Raw genomic sequence first — 20,531 nt, forward strand, 5'->3', positions numbered from 1 at the left:
AGACTAGATACTGTGAGGGCTCCTCCCAGCTCTAGGACTACAGAAAACCAGTGTTCCAGCTCCTCTGGGGTCTAACCTGGATGGGATGCTGACTTCATCTGCTTTTTTGTAGTCACGAACGAACACTCCCTCTACAACACCTGCTTCTCCCCAAACAAAACAGGCCCTGCAGGGCAACGTTCTTCACTTTGTACGAACCAGACTCTTTTCCCCAGACAGGCTGATTTAGCTTGTTTTAATGTAGTCTGCTATAAAAATGGATGCAGACTTCTGCACGGCGCATTTGCTTCACAAATGTTAATGACGAGTTAATGCTTGTTATGTGTTGCACATCGTTACACAGAATCTGTTGACCAGTGACATAGCTTTTGCAACATGGGTTAAACACCAAAATCGCAAATCATGGAAATTCTACTTAGCGCACACAATCTACAGCAAACTTAAATACTAATCTATAATACCTAACTGGATCATTGGATCCATTGCAGTATTGTGCTTATTTATCTCAGAAGATAGGCAACTAGCAAAAATACACATTTCTTTTTCATTTCCCCACCCCCATATTACACTGTAAAAGAAATACATTATTCAGTGCACTTCCTAAGAAATAAACTTCCTCATAATCTCTCTCTATAATATATCTATGCCAAAATGAAGGAAGAGCACAATGCAAATTTTAAGATTACCATTTAAAGCAAGAGAGGTATTAATACTCCAGGATTATCGCAAGTTCAGCTATTTTATCAACACCATCATTGGCTACGCATGGGAATCAAGGTCAGTGCATGGCTGCTTCCGGCGCTTTAAGGTGTCCCTTCCATCATTTGGAAGACTCCTGGGGCATCGACGGGTTTCAATTTCTGAGTATGGGCCTTCGTCAGAGCTGTGGCGACACCAACGTGCTCCCCTGCATTACACACGAATTTCCACCACCTGCCCATCAACTTGTATTGGATTCAGAGGGAACAGACACAAATGACAGCAGGGAGTCCGGGGAGATGATGGCTGGGGGAGCGTGTGTGAGGCGCCCACGGCCTCTCCATCCCGCGGGCACAAAGCCACGTCAGCACACGTCAGTGCTGGGTTGTGTGCAGTCTTGTCTGAGAGAGGGAGACAGCTCTGAGGTTCTAAGGACTTTGAATCAATCACATCACCATATTCTAAGGACGGCTTCTGTCCTCACATACTTGCTATGATGGAAATGATGTAAGTTTCTACAACAAAAAAGATTTTGCAACTTTGTAGCTTGTGGGCTAAATGCAGCTGCAGAAGTGCTTAACTAGCAGTGTTTAATATTTTTTTGAATTTCCTGATAGTTAAAATGAGAATTTTTCTCATGAAAATTTGAGGAGCCAGTAACATAGCTTTTGCATGGCAACAAGTAGCTGGAGCTGAACAGGAGAGGACGGGCCTTTTAAATGGGCTTGGGCAGTCCGGTTTGCTGCGGGTCCATCACACCACACGACCGAGTGCCCGTCCCGCTCCTCTGCGTGGCCAGCTGAGTTCTGTGACCCTGGGGCTAGTGTGGCTTTGCCTTTTTATGAGCCCGAAGACCTGACTTCACTGGGCATGTCCCCCATCCCCTTGTGGGCAAGGCAGCGCCTCTGGCTGACCGGGTTCCAGACCCGCCCAGTTGCTTTGGGAGGTAATCTTAACATGCACCTATACTCATCCTTTGCGATCTACTGCAAACTCCAAAGATATGCTCTCACTGATACTTATGTGGTAGGTGTGTGTGTTAAACATGTAAAGGGGCATGTATCTGTACAGATATATGAACACTCGCATTTAGGCAGAAGTTACGCAGATATAGACTCCAGGTGCTGCCAGTCTGGAGAGTAAGTGTAACGATTTGGTAAAACCTATATAACTCTGACTTACAATATTACAAAGAGTGAATTTTAAGTTATTGCTTTTTGATTACAGAATTAAAGATCTCATTCTGTTGCAAGACTGTTATACAAGAATGAGTAGCCAGTTCCTATTCAAGTAACAGCAATCAGAATCAGAAGTTCCTTACACAACAGTAGAGGCCCGAAGACATTTTTCGAATGGAGATATGATTTCCTTCTATTCAAGAATTTTTGCAGGAACCAGGGAGTGACTTAATTTTAAAAAGTACAAGAAAACCAGCACCCCAACTACCTAATGCTCAGGAGGGCATCTCACGGGCTCTGAAAGGCTCCGATGCACAGTGAGTTCACACCACCTTCAGGACACCCACTCTACTCATGCAGCTGGTAGTATTCAAGACAGTAAAAGAGGATTAAAAGCAGTTTGTTTTCAACATTCGGAATTCACAGAGGATCTCATTTTCTGCAATTAAACGAGCCGGTTTGTGTTTTTGCTGCAGAATCACATTCATATGGCAGTCTTATTTCAGGCACTTTTAAAACATGTTCATCTGGAATAAAAATCTGCATGAACCACTTCTGCATAATTAAAAATGAGTGTCAAGTGATTCTAGTCCCCCAAAAAAGACAGCAAGTCACCACCTGGTACTCAACTACCTTCACACGATGGTGACCGCCGAGCTCGGGACATCTTTGAGGCGCCCTTCGTAGCTTTATGGTACAAAGAGGTGAGTCGTAAAAATCCAAACTACTCAGTTTCTACTTAAAAAAATACAAAAAGGCAAAATACACTCAATGTATTATACAGATGGTTTCAGCTGCTATCAAAATAAATAACGTGATCTGACTCAGCGGTGTGACTCTGAGTGCTGGGATGGCGTCAACGGAATGTCGAGTGCAGAGCCCCTCCCAGAGACTAGCTGCCGGTGGGCAGAAGGATCTCCACGTCCTTGCCATTGGCTACGACGGCATTCGAAGAGCAGCTGCTCGCCAGGTCTTCTGTGCCGGCCAGCGGGGTTGCCTGCGAATGAGTTTTGGTCAGTGGAGCCGTAGTGGACGGAGAAGGAGCAAGGCCGGGCTTTTTGGGTGGGATGGGCGGAGGGTTTCCTCTCTCAGCTCTGGGGATGGTCGGGGACTTGATTCCTGGAGACAGGGGACTCAGAGGACTGGACACTTTCCCTGGAGTTGGCGAATGGCTGGTGTCACCTCTTGGGCTGGCAGTACTGGCCAGATTTCGATAGTCTGTGCCGAAGGGGGAGCTGTTGGGGGAGACGGGCTTGATGGGCCCTTGCTGGCTGGTGAATCTGGAGAGCACCTGAGTGACTGTGTTGCGGGCCAGCTGCTTGGCGGCAGAGTTGTCCATGAGGGTGGGGGACAGGTCCCTGGACGGGGGACTCTGCAGACCGCTGGCTTGTTGGTCCTGATCCGCCTGGGACTGGAATTTGTGCCGAGCTGCATGGAACCGCTGGTTGATCCCTACCTGGTAGGATGACTGGTAGCCGGGGCTGTTGGCTGAGGACCCCAAGAGGCGCTTAGTTAGTACTGGTGAGGAGCACGGAGAGGACGTGAGAGAGGAGGACGCGGTGCTGCTGGGAGACAGTGAGCTCCCACTGGAGGGGAGCTGACTCGGCACTGGGACCGGACTCTCGGTCCCCACGGGGTACCCACCATTCTCCACCGCTTTCTCTTGGGCTGATCCCACAGGTTTCTCTCGTGGAGGCACTTGGTTTTCTACATTGCTGCCTGTAATCAACTCCTTGGTAGTATGAAGCTCTGGGTCAAAATGGCCATTGGTCTTGGCGTAAGAGAAAGTAGGAGTGGCGGGAACAGGCAGCCCAGTGATCGCTGCCTTGGCCGCACTGCTCCCGTGGGTCCTTTCTTCCTGAAAACTCTCCGTTTGGCAGAACACAGACACTAGCCTGGGGGGCTCCGTCACTGTGCCTCTAGATGTGGTTACTGGCTTCTTTAATTGCTCACTAGAACTACTACGCTGGTGAGAAGCTTCTAGATCCTTCACGATCTTCTTCAAACTTTCCATCTCTTCTTTCAGAGTTTTGGTCCGGTTCTCTTCTCGGTTCAGTTTTGCTCTCAGTTGTTCTCTTTCGATGTCAAACTCAGACAACTGCTTCTCCACCTGGGCCTCTGTCTGCAAGCCTCGCTTCCTCTCGGCAGCCAGCTCCTCCTCTAGTTCACTGACGCGGCCGCGCTCCTGCTGCAGCTGCAGGCTCAGCTCCCCGGCCCGGTGGCCCTCCTCCGCGGCCTTGCTGCTGGCTTTCTTGCACTCGAGTACCAGCATGGAGGAGAGCTGCTTGTGGCGGGCGCGCTCCTCTTCCAGCTGACTGCACAGCTTCTTCTGCTCCTTCTCAAACTTCTTCACCTGGGACTTTTCGAACTCCAACTAGGAGAGAATGCCACCACACACATTGGTTAGAGTTGGGAACCGGAGCTACACTGAAAAAGAACTGTAAGAACAGTGCTCTGGCTAGCCGTTCCTGGCACCAGAGGCGACATGCATGCCCTGTACTCAGGTCGGGTGTCCTGAAATGTCAGGACACTTACCATGAAACTACACACATTGTGATCTTTTTGATTCTCACCCGAGGACATTTTTTCATTGCTTTGGGAGAGGGAGAAACATCGACTGGTTGCCTCCCATACATCCCTAGACTGGGGACTGTGTGCGCCTGGACCGCAGGTCACAAGGACCCACACCCAGGTGGGGAGTCCAACCTGCAACCCGTTGGTCACAGCACAATGCTCCAACCGACTAAGCCACACTGGCCAGGGTTATACATTATAACTTAATCTTTCTCTGATGATTCGGGAGGCACCTCTAGTTCTTCTAGAGCAGGGCTGTCAAACTCATTTCCACCGGTGGCCACATCAGCCTTGTGGTTGCCTTCAAAGGGCCGAATGTAATGTGGAAGGTGGGATTTGGCCCGCGGGTCTTGTGTTCGTTCTCCACCTGTGTTACAGAGTCTCAGGGTTGTTAGTGGGAATACGAGCCATCACCGCCTTTCAGGTGTGGCGAGTTCAGGGGATTAGAAGCAATCAAAACAGACAACAAAATGCTACCTAAACCATATTTTGTGATGAATGCGGCTGAAAACAAAGCCTTTAAATAAGCTTCAGTAACTATTGTTTCTGTTCTTCAAAAACAAACACACATTAAATAGTTCCATTTAAATCATACTTTTTACACAAATGCAGTCTGTTTTAACCATCATCTCAACCACATTAAAAGGGAAGGGTTGAAGGAACCCTTTTAGTCAGTATTTTTCAAACTGTGAGACCCATTAACGGATTGGGAAACCACTTTAGTGAGTCATGACCAGAGGACTTGGTCACTGATTTTAGAGAGAGAAAGGGGGGCAGGGGGAGAAACATCGATGTGAGAGAGAAACATCGACTGGTTGCCTCCCGTATACACCATGATCAGGGATCGAACCCGCAACCAAGGTATGTGCCCTGACTGGGAACCAAACCCACAACCTTTAGGTGTATGGGGTGACGCTCCAAGCAACTAAGCCACCCAGCCAGGGCATGACTAGAGCTTTTGAAAGATAAACTGGAAGATAAAACATCAATGTGTATTGTAAGCGGTAAGGATTATGTGTGATTCCATGGTATTAAGGATTATGTGTGATCTCTGTGTATATAACTGGGTTGTTAAATGTATTTCTTACTGGGAGTCCTAAGTCAGAAAAAGCGTGAGTGTGTTCCACGGAACCACAGTCCCACCGTGAGTGATCTATATCAAAAAAGATTTTATGGAAACACAGATCTGTTAAACACAGGACACATGACCTTTTTCTTGAAGACGCACGATGTGCTTCTGCATCCTAAATGGTCTAAGAAACTGAATTAGGAACCTGCTTCACTTTGTCGGATCCCAGACTTACTGGACTGTAAAGCCTTTTTCTCAAGTAATGCCAACTCGCACCCGGCAGGACCGTCTCTGAGGAATGCTATTCTTGGCAAACTGCAGCGACCCTCCTCCACCTTAATCACCTGTTGAGTCAGACGCTCTCGCTCCTTCTCCAGCATGTAGGTGACATCATCTCCTTCAGCCGTGTCCTGGGCATGCCTTTGCCTTTCTTCCTCAAGGTCCAGAATCACCTTTAAAGAATTTAAAAAACAATCATTTCCAAGTACCAAGGAATCCCAGTTATAATACAGTTCAATACTAAGAGCCTATCTAACTAAGCAACTAAGACAGTTCCTGAGTCAGAAAGATAAGGCATCCCGGGCAGGGCTGACAAGGAGCTCCTGTCTCGTGCGGTGAAAGACAGGCAAGTGGGGTGCTAGCAAACAGTAAGGAGGTGCTTTACTGAGCTACACACAAAACGGCATGTGGACAGCAGAGGGCAATGGCATGGAATTAGCTGCAGGGCCAATAAGGTTTCCGGGAGCTGACAGAGGGCCCAGGAGAAAGGTGCTTTGGTGGCAGCAGGGAGAGGACAGATTCGGGTAACGAAGCCGGACAGGACAGTGAGCAGCGGATGCTGAGATGCTCTCCTCAAATGCACAAGTCATAGGAGGCACCAAAGAGAGGGCCCGAAACTAAATATTTCAAGTGGGTGGCATTCTAACTGTGCCTTGCTCCGTTACTAACATGCAGTTTGTATATCGTTAGGTAAGAGGTGAAAAGACTCTCTTGACTTCGTGTAAAAAGGCTCAGTTATTGGGATATTAAGTACAGATTTTCCATAAGGCCTTTTAGTTAACCTGCCTGCCCTTTCCACTTCTCCTGATGCCAAAGGATTAAGCCCAATTTTAAGGAGAACACACACTGAAAGGGACGCTCGCAGCATCACCCCGCCTACTATTAGCTGCCTGCTGTGCAAAGGGCAATGGGCTTCGTAGGGGCCGCTGCTCATGCCGCTCATGCCACGGAGGGGCCACGGCAGGCACAGGGCCGGGCTCTGACGCCCTAGAGGCCACGGCTCAGTCTCTCCTCACTCACAATTTTTATAAATGGAGGCAGAATATTTTCTGGGACATGAAACTCCCCTTTAAATACAAAAAAATGAAACTTTTTTGGCGTACTTCCTAAAGAAACATCAACCAGTTGCCTCTTGTATGGGCCCCAACCAGGGATCAAACCTGTGATCTTTCTTTCAGTTTATGGGACAACACTCCCACCAACTAAGCCTCACCAGCCAGGGCCCCCCATCTTTATTTTTACACGTAGAGTATCAGCAGCCAGGCACCTATGGCCCAGGCATAAGCCAGAGACTAATCCTCTGAAGACACCGAACAGGCAGGCTCAGGATTTGGGAAGAGCAGATACAATGGAGAATGGGGGTGAGGAAAGGTGGTTATGCTTGTGTTGGGAAGATGGAAGGGGTGGGGTGTAAGGTAACAAAATCCATGTCTATAATAAAAGGAAGTGGTTAAGTGTCTAAAACGGATGGAGCACGAGAGCTGTTTGTTATTTAGAAATATGGGATTTATCTGCTCAAATGAATGGGCACTAGAAAACAGGGTTGTCTGCAGACTGAGGGGCGGGAGTGGGAAGGGGTGGACTAGGAACCTCTACTCTTCATAACAAGCAGAGCGACCACGTAATTCACTGTCCAAACCAGTCCTGGGAGGCAGAGCAGGTGCGCTGTTAATAACCGTGCGGGGTGGGGGGGGGGCAGGCACAGGCTGGGCTCTCTCGGGCAAACTGGGACTCTAAGTACTCCAGTCATAAGCCCCTTGATTTCCAACAAAGTCAGTGTTCTACTTTAACAAAACACTTAAGATCAGACAGGCAGCTGGTTTAAATAGTTAACATGCAAAGAATCTTATGTTGAACTAGTTTTAAGAATTTTGAATCATTTCTAACTTCTTCCTTCCCTGATCACCCAGACCCACAAATCACCCCAAAGCTGCCCCTTCCGTGGGCACCACAGCCAGCCAGCCCCTCAGCACAGCTTAGGGACCCTGCCAAACAAGGGCGTCGTGGAGGTTTTCTCAGAGGATTATGTAAAAACCCTCCCCCACGAGGAGGCAACCAATTCGGACCTACTGACACCCGTCGGATGGGGGCACAGATGCCGTCAGGTTCCTTCAGTGGACCAGAGGTTCCAGTGTTCTAGGTCCTGGACCACTTCAGAATTCAATTAAAGACATCTATAAGGATATTTTACAGAAATCTTCGTTTTCTGTAAAAATGCACAAGCTTTTGGCATTCTGTATATTTTTAGGGGGATCACGAGACATCTGAGGCCCATGCACAGCTAAGAACCTGCACTCTGGTCTCTCGTTCAGACTCTGTGAAGGGACAGAAAAGCCAAGGGCAAGACGCAGGCCCAGGCGACCTGTCTGTCAGACACGTTCTAAGTGGAGGGCTCTCATGTGCAGGTAACCAGGAAAGTACACCAAGGAACATTATACTGCAGCCGCTAACCCAGTTTTTCAGAGTATGTTGCTTCTTACTAACTTCACCAATGTCCCCACTTGTTGGTATAAATCTAAACCAAGAGTTTAAAAAAAGTGCATATTCTAGCCAAGCATGCTTTACAGGCCAAATCCGAGTAGTAAACGACAAGACTGGGAATGCAATCGTAAGCACTAGAATTCCAACGAGATGAAGAAAGCACAGGTTTGCTTTCCTAACCAGGGGCTGTAAGGCCTGGAGCCAAGGATCCCCACCTCTCCCTGGCCTCCCCACTTCCCTAGCAGGGCAGATCAGTTTTAAGGTGAACACCCCTAGGACTGTTTGTGCATGCTTTCATGAAGTAAAATGCAACAAAACTCAAAACTAGCAATAAATGAAAATAATCTATTGGCTTTCATGTTTATAGTCCGGTAAATTTTTTCTCTCTCCCTCATTCTGCAAATACCTGTTAATCTTGCTATCTATCACTTAAGTAAGCAAACAGCAACCGCTCCTTTCAGTTACAAGCTTGGTCAAATCCCAGTTTGTTGCCAAAGTTTGAAAGATCGAGAGCTGAGAAAACATACCGAGTGTCTGAAGTGTCATATCAAGAAAGAATGCTGTCTTGAATGTGTCTGGCACACTCCCTAAATTTAACACTTGCAGTAACTTGTGTTTTGTTTCCTACCTCCTGGCTCTTTGGTGAGCTAAGGATCTTTCGGATACCTGAGGGACCTCCGACCCAATTACTACAAAAACTGGCAGCTGACGAGAAATCACATTGTTTATGAGGCCCTCCTAAGAGCTCACGCAGCCCATGTCCCCGGGCGGGCCCACCTTTCGGTGCCTGCTCTCGGCAGCGGCCAGCTGGGACAGCATGCGCTCCTGCATGTTCTTACACTGCTTCATCACCATCTTGAGAATCGAGAGTGGGTTCGTGCAGACCGGCTGCTTTTCACCGTCGTTTTTCTCCTTCAGGGTTTCAAAGTCCCTCTGCAGAGCCATTAAAGGATCACTGATGTTGTATTTTCCATAGCGTTCTTCAATGAAAGTATCTCTGTGTTGGGCCTGGGAAAGAGAAAACGAGTTGCATTTTGATTTTTAAAACTATTTAGGAGGGGGATTTGCTGGTAGTTATACATTAAGGGTGGTGCGTTAGTATGCCTGTCATCTGCTGACTACAAACCCAGTGGGGCCATCAGCTAATGCAGAAACAGTATCAGGATGGGTACGCAGTGTAAATATTAACGAGAACAAATACTACACAGAGCTAACTATGAATTAGACGTTGTTCTAAGCACTTATGAGAATATTAACATACCTAAATTTTACAGCCCTATAAGGCGGTGCTATGATCCCCATTTTGCAGCTGAGAAACTATTACGCAGAGGTCAGGTAACTAGTTCCAGGTGACCCCGCTGGCAAGGGGTCAGGCTGGGATTCACACCCAGGCAGGCTGGCCCTAATGCCTGGTCTCTTAACCACCACGCTCACTACCTCTGCTTACGATGCCATATGACCGACAATGACCGACAGGTACCTCTGATCTCTTCTTCCTGAGGTGTAGCATCTGAATTTCTGAAACAGGCTACACATGATGTTTTGTTGAGTTCACATATTTGGAGACCCAACAAGGAGCTGTAGATAAGTAAAGGATGCTAAAAATATTTTCATGTTATGATCTGGGTCTATCTGTGATTTGTACATACAGAACTTCACTCAGCTGGTGGGTCAGGAGGGCAGAGGCCCTTACAACGAAAGGTGCAGACCCTTCTAGCTGTTGCCAAGTCCCCCCACCCCTGCCCTTCTAGTATCTGTGTGGGCAGCTGTCTTCCACTCTCCTATCTGTCCCCTTCAGGGTGGTGAGCGTTGAGGATGAGAGAGAGGGTGAGCGGGGAATGTGGGCTAGTGCTTAGAGTCTGGTCAGGGAGCGGAAAGGTGTTCTCAGGGCTCCTGCTTCTCTCATCCCTGCTAGGAAGGCCCTGAAGTTCTGCTTCACAGAACTTCATGTGCAGGGGACATGACAGCAATCTTACTGCACAGACTTTAAAGCTTCCTGAGACATTTTACCAAAAAGTATTACTATAGCATTGAGGAAACTTTCTCAAAAACCCCAGCAAAGTCCCATATGATTTAAAGTTTCAAATGAAATCTAGTTAAGAAAATTACTGTCATTTATCAGTTAAAAAATTATTTCACCAGGAGCTCTATTTTCCTTAGCACCACTGTCCACAAATGGGAACCCGTTTGAAAAGGGAAATTCACAATTCGATGACTATGCTTAAAACAAAAAATCCTAAAAAAAAAAAAAAAGAAGAAGAAAGAAAACCCAAAAGCAAAACATGGGGTTCACAGACTATGCAGTAATACTAATTTGTGTTGGTCCAGTTGGCAAATGTTCAGTGCAGAGTTAGAAGCACTGGGTTTTACTTTTGTGTTGACAAAAAGATGGCACTGTTGGAGTATCTGGATAACGCTTGTATACTGGAAATATAAAAAGGGAAATGTCTTTGTTCCTTTAAGTTACTGATAACCATTTTCCTTACCTTATTGTGTGTGTGTGAGCAAGTGAATTAAACGGTGGAGGGACCCGAAAGACAGATTCCAAGATAGGATCCTATTTTTTTCAGCTCCAAATTAAAAAGGAAATTTTCAGTAAAATTTCAAAATAAGCTCTAGTCCATTTAGAATGGAGAAAGACAAGACCAGTTCCTGAATTGCCTGTTTATACGCATATGTTATTATTCTATTTAAACATCACAGTGAGAGTAAAAGAAAAAAGCTAGTTTTCAATTACACTTCAAAAAGCAACTGTGTTAAACAACATGGGACTCACCAATGTTTTCCTTTCACCGGGAACATCTGTTTCTTTATGTTCCAAGCATAAAAACATGAGCTTGATAACCAAGGATTCAATGAAAGCATCTATTTATAGCTATTAGTGTCCTGAGGCAAATCCATGGTGAGAAAAATGCTTGCACACATTTTTTATTCATGGTTACCATTTCTGTATGCTTACTGCTGGTAACAGGATGATTATGGGTATTGAGAATGGCTTACTAGGCAACCCCCCAAAAGAAAAAACCCTGCGAGCCTGATTATTTTATGACCTTCCCTTTTTCAGAACACCACGGAGAAAGCGGAGTGACAGAGCAGGAGCTGGGGATACGATTCACGACCTCGACATCGGAGCTGCTGCAAAGCCTTCCCTCAGGTTTGAGTATACAGTTAACCAATCCTTAAAAACACGACTTTTTAAAACCCGCACTGTCATTATCTGTATAATTAATAAGCATCACTGAGTTAGGAGTAATGGGCGAGGCGCTTGCTCGGTGAGGTCTCAGGCTTCCGAGGACAGTCGTTAAGCTGTCTGTTTTCTCCTGAAGCACTTCACGGTAATTCCATAATCACTCGCACAGTAATTACAAGTTGTACAAAATTGGTGGCGTTGTACACAAATGAAAAGAATCTGTGGAATAATCTAAAAAGGGCTCCCTATCACAAAACAGTTCATTTAAATACATTCTAACAGGCAAAGTGAATTTGAGGCCTGTATTTATCGTGCCAAACACTGGATTGCAAAATGACAGAATATGGTATTTTTTAACTAACTTAATGCCTCAATCAAGTGAGTTGTATGGATGACAGGTTAATGGCACAAATAATATGGACAACAACCAAAAGTAGATGTTAAGATTTGAAGAATAAAGAAGAGCTTTATTGGAGGTAAGCATTGGTTATCCATTCATGTATAACAGATTACCCCAAAATTTAGCAATTTAAACAGTAAATGTTTTTTTATCTCGTAAGTTTCTGAAGGTCAGGAATTTGGGAGGGGCCAGCTGGGTGGTTCTGGCCCAGTGTCTCCTGAGGCTGCAGCCCAGCTGCTGGCCAGCACTGTGGCGTCGGGAGGTGAACGCGGGCTAGTTTTCTAGAGCAGGTGATGCAATGATAGAGCTCAACACACCACGACAGAAACCCCAGTGTCGTTGATAATAATCTGAAGTGACATACCACCATCACTTCTGAGGTCTTCTGTTGGCCACGCAGACCCACCCTGGTCACTGAGAGGGGACGACGTACAGGTGTGACTGTCAGGGGGTGGGGCTGCTGGGGGCCATCTGGGAGGCCAACGACCACGACCACCAGGTGGATGATGACTCAGTGCTGCCACCACCTGCACCTCGGGTGTGAATTTAGTGACAACTGTCAAGGCGAGTTTTAGTACTTTAATGGTATGTCAGCTACTTTATTAAAAAAACGTAAATGATATTGACGTGACTTTTTGGGGGAGGAATTCATTAATATAGCTGAAATCAATCAAGTTCCTGTAATTTATTATTTTCACTTCAATGACGATATATATTTTAATTGCACAGAAATTCCTACATTGTCAGAAAGCATAATGCTCTTTAGTTTCAGACAACAGGAAAATAACTGGCTGGTAAGACAGATTCAGTTATACAGGGTGTTCCTGCAGCAGACACAACACACCGGTCACCCAGCACTCACTCACCCCCCTACCGCAGGCCGAGTGAAACACACCAGTACCGAAGGCTTAAAAAACCATGTGATGTCCTTGGAGTCTGCCATGCTTGCTTTCCAAAAATTTCAGCTTTGCTCTGATGAACTTCAAAAGGAAACATGAAGCAGTCACCTCCTCTCCTCTTTTCAATATTATTTATACTATTACAAGAAATTAATCTCTTTATTCTCTGGCTGATAACCACCAGCATGAAAGTGGTTCTACATCTGAAGGTGAAGAATTAAGGTCTAGTTAATTGGGGCTTATATTCAAGTACAAGGTTTTATGTTCAAGAGGCAGGCTGGTACCATAACTGTATAGAATGTATTTTTGTCTGGGCCCTGGCCGGGTAGTTCAGTAGGTTACAGAATCATCCTGATGCCAAGGTTGTGGGTTCAATCCCTGGTCAGGCCACATATAAGAATCAACCAGTGAACACACAAATGAGTGGGACGACATTTCAATGTTTCTCTCTCTCTCCCCCCCTACCTCTCTCTAAAATCAACTGCAATTTTAAAAAGTAAAAAAGTAAATTAAAGAAAAAGGAATGTACCTCTGCCATTTACTGAAAACTCTGAAGTGATACTTTAAATCATCAGCAAGATACACTTTGTGTCTTTGAAAGTATCTGAGTACCTCCTCTATGCCAGAGATCAGAAAGACAAAAGAACATAATTTCAAGAGGATTTTACAAGTACTACCAAAAGCATGTTAAATAAACGGAATCCTTTTCACACACAAGTTGAATCTATTAATGTTCAAATAATTTACACCCTGGAGTCCCTGATAAACTATAAATAGCTTCCTGAGCAACGAGAAATAAAGCGACCATTCTGGATAGAGATGACATCATTACAAGGGTCCCTTTGTTCTGGAAATTCCTTTCATTTGCTGAAATAAAACTAGATTTTAATGTTTGACAGTACTGATAAGAGAGGATTTATCCTCACTTAAACTGAATTTTAATATTTGAGAAAAGGTACAACATTTAACAGGGTAGTAAATAGCAAATATTTTCATGATTTAAAAAATATTTCCAGCCCTGGCTGGTGTGGCTCAGTGGACTGAGCGTGGGCCTGCGAACCAAGGGATTTCGGTTCAATTCCTGGTCAGGGCACATGCCTGGGTTGAGGGCCAGTTCCCAGCAGAGAATGCACGAGAGGCAACCATACACTGAAACATCAAAACATCAATTGTTTCTCTCCCTCTCTCCTTTCCTTCCCTTTTCCCTCTGAAGATGAATAAATAAAATCTTTAAAAAATTTTTTCCAATATAGTACTGAAAATCAGTGCTCCTTCCATTTCACCATAGATGCTATATTCTCAGATCCTGTCTTTTCCTACGTTTAGTTTCTTTAATCAGTTTCAGCTCTAGAACCTGACGGAACCGGAACTGGGTCTCGGCTCCACCGCTTTCTACCTGTGTTACCGTCGGCAACTCCATTACTTTCTCTGTACCTCGGATTATTCACTGTAACGTTAGAGTAACGATCTACCTGCAGGGTTATTATCAAAATTAAATGAGTAATGGAAGATGCTTCCTACAGTATCTGGCACAGAGTAAGCACTATAAATAGGAATTAATTATTTAATAACAAGTTTAGAATATAGGCTTTCCTTTATTGTAGGCCCAATGACTAAACCTACCCATGCAGATTAAAGATTCTGTAAAACTGGATTGGGGCAGGAAATCTTCATTTAAAAAAAGCAAAACAAAAATCTACCAATCCCCAGATAACTCCCAAGTAATGCCACTAAAAATACTTTGGGAACCCGGATAACCAGTAACTACTTATTCATTTAGCAATTAGTCCTGAACTGCTATGTGACATTCTGTATCTATATAACGTGGCAGTGGTATTTATCTCTTGCATTGTAATTAAACAGTTCCCATTTATCTTTGTTCTTCCTGCCTGAATTGTAAGCAACTCAAAGAAGCACTTCTTCCATCTTTCTTCTTCCTGTATCCTGCATTTTCCCTGAAGCCCAAGACACGTAACAGATGTTTACTTGTCAGCCTCTTTCCTCACCTTACTCTCATCATTTTTGTGAGGTCAATATTTTACTTTGCTGTTAGTAAAATCTATGATTTACTTAGTATAATCACTTAAGGCAGCAATTTTCAACCTTTTTCATTTCATGGCACACATAAAGTAATTACTAAAATTCCACAGCACAACCAAAACCTATTTCTGCTGACCTGATGCCCCTCAAAAATAAGCATGAGAGGGGACCCTGGAATTATCTTCTAGAGGGTGGGGCCCTTGAATTTCAGGCTTCCCCCACTAGGTGAGTGTTCTAGGAACCCATCTGTATCAGTGTGCCAGCTGGTGGTGCTGTGAGAGGCTGCATTTGGTTTCAGTGAATTTTTTTGAACACTCAGAAGCATTTGCCCATTTCATGATGGGTGATTTACAAGCACACCTGCTCACACTGCACTGAGTGTTCAGCAGTTTTTGACCCAAAAAATGGCATGACTTCTGTGCCCCACCCTCCCTATTCACCTAATCTCACCCCATGTGCCTTTTTTGTTTCCCTGGATGAAAAAAGTCCTCAAAGGGAGACATTTTGCTGATGCAGAAGAGGCAAAGCAAAAAACAGCACAAGCACTAAAAGGCATCAAAATTGGAGAGTTCAACAACTGTTTTGAGTGTGGGAAAAAAGTCTCCATAGGTGTGCATTGAATCAAATGGACAGTACTTGGAAGGTGACTGAAATTTAAATGTAAGAACAAATACACAAATTTTAATAAACAAATTCCGTTTTTTGGGTCCTCCTCATATATCTTGATCCATTCACACCAAATGGCTAATTACTGTTGGGTTGACTGTTGTCATTTTTTTATTTGACAATCTCAGGGAAAAGAGGTCAGTGCCCCCGACTAAACAGTCAGGTGCTGCAGTGTTAAACATTCTTGTGGCGCACCAGTTGAAAATCGCTGACTTAAGGTATTATCAAGAAATACACTTAGCAAACTAACTCTGAAGTAAAATGAGTTTCAGAGATTCCCTCTGAAGTCAGTCTGCCTCCACAGGTATTTACAAAAGCAATTACTTACATAAGGACAGGCGATCGTTTATCATTATTGGACTAAAGTGGACTAAATCTTTTGGAGACTAACAATGGTAAGGGTAACACAAATTTCTACACATGTGGCACTTCTGGCCCATGCGCTGCTGTGAACAGCAGAGGACTATGGGTATAAGCCGCACAATGTAGCTGCTTCAATGTGCAAACTCCAGGGAGCCCAGTGAACACGTCTGGTAAAAAAGAAAAATACCTGTGGTTGAAACAAGTTACAGGTAGGCTCTGGGCTGGGTTTACGACTTTTTGAATTGGGAAAAAAAACGTGTAAAGGGATTCAGCAAGTCTGGAACAAATTAATGCTCTGAATATAAACTAAGGATTTTAAGTATCATTTTAAATGATGCATTAGATCCTAATCTGTTTTGTTCAGGAGACTGTACATCTCTTAAAATGAGAGTGGACACCTGCCTCATAACATCCACAGGAAACAGATGGGTCACGGGCCTTGGGTTAAAATGGAACGGCCAAAAAGCACGTGAACCGGTGTCCACCTCCTTGGCGAGTGAGGTGCACACCGAAACAGCGACGACACAGCGCTGTGCAGCCCCGAGGCGGGGGAAGCGGGGGCTGGCAGCACCGAACGCCGGAAGGGATGCAGAGCGACTGGCACACGCACACACTGCTGCTTGGAGCACAGACAGTGTAACTGTTTCCTCTGGAAATCAATCTGCAAGTTTCTCATAAAGTCAGAAAAACGCCTACCTGCATCCCCCTCTTAAGTATTTATCCAAAGTAAATGAAAATACATATGCACACAAAGACCTTTACACAACTGTCCAGAGCAGCTTCACTCATAACAGCCCAAAATGGAAACAATTAAATATTGGTCAACAGAAGAGGAAAATAAAATGTGATGCATTCAGACAATGGAATACTATTAAACAATGAAAAGGAATTACTGATAAACCTGAAAATTACCATACTGAACAACGACAAAGCCAGACTTCAAAGAATACATTCTCTGTGACTGCGCTGTAAGAGGCAAAAAATATCTGAATTACATCTTTATTTATCTTATTTTTTTTTAATTTCATTTATTTATTTTTAAAGAGAGGGTAAGGGAGGGAGAAAGAGAGGGAGGGAGAGACACACTAATGTGCGGTTGCCTTTCCCTCCCAGCCCACAACCCAGGCAAGTGCCCACCAGCCAGGGCTGAATTATATCTTTAGTTTAAAAATATAAAATATATAATGAGCGTTAAAGGAAAATTAAGTAATACGTAATATATACTTTATAGATGGTGCTTCAGAAACACGGGAAATTCAAACCAATGTAATTTTTGTAATAGTAACAGTAGCAGAAAGGAGAAAGGAGGGTTAACACTGGAGACCTTGCCGCCTGCCCAGCAGAGCACAGTTCTGCATACCTAGCTGGTCCTAACAACGTTCCTCTGGAGGTCGACACTCTGTCTCTGCATTTTAGAGAAGAAATCGAGTCACCGTGTGGTGTTCCTAAGGCCATGAAGCCGGCGAAGCAGCGGAGAGCAGTGACTGGTGTACAGGCGGTGCTGACTATGTTGACTAAGTGAGTGATGCAGAAACAGAGACCCCAGGACCATATGGCACGTGCTGTCCTGAGAAACTTTTCTTTTGGCAGAAGAGCACAGGTGTGGGTGTGTTGGTGTGTCCCCTGGGTAACAATATAAAGTCTATTTTTCACTATGTGTCCCTGCCAAGCAAGTGTGAAAAACGTTAGACCAGAATGAAGAACCCAGAAGTCTGACTCCTGAACTTATGATTTTAAATGGTTTAAGCGACGAGAAATATGTAATAGCTAAAAGTAATATATCATCAGTATAATTATTTCATTTTAGGCTAATGAATGTGATAAAAATCTACAAACCAGAACGTCAGCCTAACACCGAATACACAAAACACAAACAGCCATCTCTCTGTGTTCTCAGTGTTAGACAGCCGAAGCCAGCAGACGCATGGAGTGCCCTGCTTGGACACCTGGTTTGCCGCGTGCTGAACATGCTAGATGGTGCGGGCCATGGTCTGGGGTGCAGATTTGACGAAAGTTAAGATCTGTACTTTCCAGAAAGTAAGTCCTCTGCTCTTAAGGAGCTTAAAATTTGCCGGGCAAGTTTAAGGCCTAACAGCAGAAATAAACAAGTTGCCTTTGCTTGTCAAACGCTTTCTAAACAGCATCACCGATGTTGAGAGGAACGCCACGTACAGTCTGTGGATCAGAACTTTCTAAGACTCAGGCCTCACACTTGTAAAGGAAAGGAAGGAAAAGGCCAGCCCTGGAAGTGCGCACTCCGGCAGATAAACGGGACTATCGGCAATTTAATGAATCACAGGAAACGCCACGAGGTTGTAGGGGCACACAACCCGAAACTGTCTCTGAAGTGCACCTACAGGGAGCCGGCCTGCAGGCTGGACCCAGCTGTGGTACTTGAAGCAACGGTCACCTTGAAAAGCCTCCTTCATCAGTGATGTGCTCGGGGATCTTCCAGCCACTGTGCAACGACACTGCAGAAGCTAACTTCAAGGGTAAAATAGTAAAAAAGAGCGCACTAAAGAAGACATGAAAGAATATCTTCTTCCCCTATTAGAGGATTCTAGGGAGGAAAATGTGTAATTGTGGGACGGGTCTTCACTTTAAAAATTTGTTTCAAGCAAGATTCATCAGCTGCGCACAGACTGCTGCTCCGATAGAACATGGCCAGGAACAAGGTGCTTGAACGCAAGACCCCGAGGAGCGGGCCCTTGGCTTGGCTGCGAAGCAGAAATGCTCACATTTACAAGTTTATTAAGTAACCAGGAGTCAGAAGTTTGCGGGGTAGAGGAGGGCGCAGGGGTACACAGACAGGGTGGAAGGAGGGCACGGGACCCACCTGGTTTGGGGCCACACCACGGTGAGAGCGAGATGCCAGGGCAGCACACGGAAACGGGGACCAGGCTAACCCCACACCCTAGTGACAGAAGGCAGAACAGAGCATCCATGATGACACAGTAAGAGAACGAGTCAGAAGCTGGAAAGGCGGCAAGTTCTATCGCCACTGCAGCCTTCTACAGAGGTGGCTAGCTCGCCATTCAGTTTTAATCAGCAGTCATACAGGTAGATTGAGACTCAAATTAGAGAAGGATCGTTTTCCTTTAGAGAACAGAGAGGGAAGAGGGGTGAAGAAGCTAAGCCTGAAGAGCGACAGGTGGCACAGGTGCACTGTGGGGTGTCTCATGATCACTGCGAATGCGGACTGGCAGTGCCCATCGCTGCAGCGAGGCGCTAGGTGCACGGCCAGATCGGGCTCGCCCAACGCCGGCCACTGCTGCTGTCCCAGTAACCCCGACCCAAGACTGCCCTCGTCTCCCTAGTGCACTGGAATGTGCGCGGGTCAGAAGACGGGAGGAGTTACCTTTGTTAGGGGACACACGGGCTCTTCCTTCTCATCCTAGAGGTGGTCACACCATTAGGAAACTGTCAACGACACTGAGGACAAGGACGGACAACCGAGACCCCGGGGAAGGCCCCGTTTTAACCTCACAAGGGACAGGCGGTCTGGCTCTATTCTAAGCCTCCGAGACTCCGCTTCAGCATTCTTTTCCTTCATGACTTCTGGGTCTGATGTCATTTGTCCCACTGATGGAGGACACTACCCGGAAGCTTTCAGAGGGAAAAGAACGCAGTTATCAACCTGGAAGGGGAGGGGATGACGGAGTGGGCCAGCCTGGAACAAAGCAAGCACCGGAGAAACAAGAGAGGAGCAAAGCTGTCCCCAACTGCAGAGTGAGAACGTTTGCGAGTCAGACAGCCGCCACCAGGGTCCGCAGCCGCAGCTGACGCATCTGGGAAACAACTGTGTTTGGCACATATCTAGGTAGACGAAGACAGACAAGCAGTATAATACTCTTAAAAACAGACTACTTTCTCCAAGGCTGACAGAAAGCTCCCATTCCTGTCCGTCAGGAAATGCAGATGACTACACCCCAATCTGAAAGGAAAGGACTCAGAGGGAAAACGTGAGTCGACAACTAAAATACAATTTTTGATTTTTTTAGACCAGTACAGATACAGAGTGAACAAAGGTACATATCCCAGTTACCGGGTTTCCTTTACTACAAATGTGGAAACAAACACAAAGCAGTGACTTCCTGTCTGAAGAACAAACTGTTCCTTCTTAGTGCAGGGTGACATGTAGATAGTGTCGCTGGGTGAGAGTTATCGACGACAGTAAACATTATGAAACTGTATTTCTATTGCTAAACCTTTCTTTTCAAAACCACGAATTCATAAAAAGCAATCTACTTTGAGCCTTAAATGTCATTCAAGTTGGATGTAAAGGCCCTGAACTTCTTTCACATGGCAGAACACTTCTGAAGAACTTACTAGGTTCTAGATATTTGGGAAGCAGTGCTGAATAAGATTATGTACCTGTCCCTTGTGGAGCTTACATTTAATGACAAAAGAGAAAAAAAAAGAGACCGAAAGAAAGCAAGCAGGGATGAAATCCCTCTAATCTGTGATGTTTCTCAGCACAAACGAACAGTCTCATACTATCACTCATGGAGTGAGGACAAAGAGAGAAACCACATTAAGCATGATTCAATTCTACAAAAATTTATTGGGTATAATGATGGGAGAGGTTCTCTGTATTAAATCTTCAATCATATATTCATTTCTACCAATGAATTCAGCCTTTTGTTGAACAGACAGCATGGTAGTTTTTAAAGTCATGCATTCGTAGAACTCA

At 45.2% G+C, this 20,531-nt stretch overlaps 1 protein-coding gene across 1 annotated transcript in view; it reads right to left on the reverse strand.

The window, feature by feature from the left end:
- Positions 1–202: 202 nt before the first annotated feature.
- The window catches only part of CTTNBP2NL (CTTNBP2 N-terminal like), a 45,745-nt gene continuing 25,416 nt past the window's right edge, over positions 203–20,531 (reverse strand). Inside the window, exons 4-6 of the mRNA XM_037152504.2 lie at positions 9,058–9,288; positions 5,865–5,972; positions 203–4,251 (exon numbers count right to left, since the gene is read on the reverse strand). Of these exons, the coding sequence (XP_037008399.2) occupies positions 2,770–4,251; positions 5,865–5,972; positions 9,058–9,288 (1,821 nt within the window). The 3' untranslated portion in view covers positions 203–2,769. The remainder of the gene's footprint in view (positions 4,252–5,864; positions 5,973–9,057; positions 9,289–20,531) is intronic.

This window comes from Artibeus jamaicensis, unplaced genomic scaffold (assembly GCF_021234435.1).
Source record: "Artibeus jamaicensis isolate MK-2021 breed Jamaican fruit bat unplaced genomic scaffold, CSHL_Jam_final scaffold_1689, whole genome shotgun sequence".
In the NCBI taxonomy this organism is placed as follows: domain Eukaryota; kingdom Metazoa; phylum Chordata; class Mammalia; order Chiroptera; family Phyllostomidae; genus Artibeus; species Artibeus jamaicensis.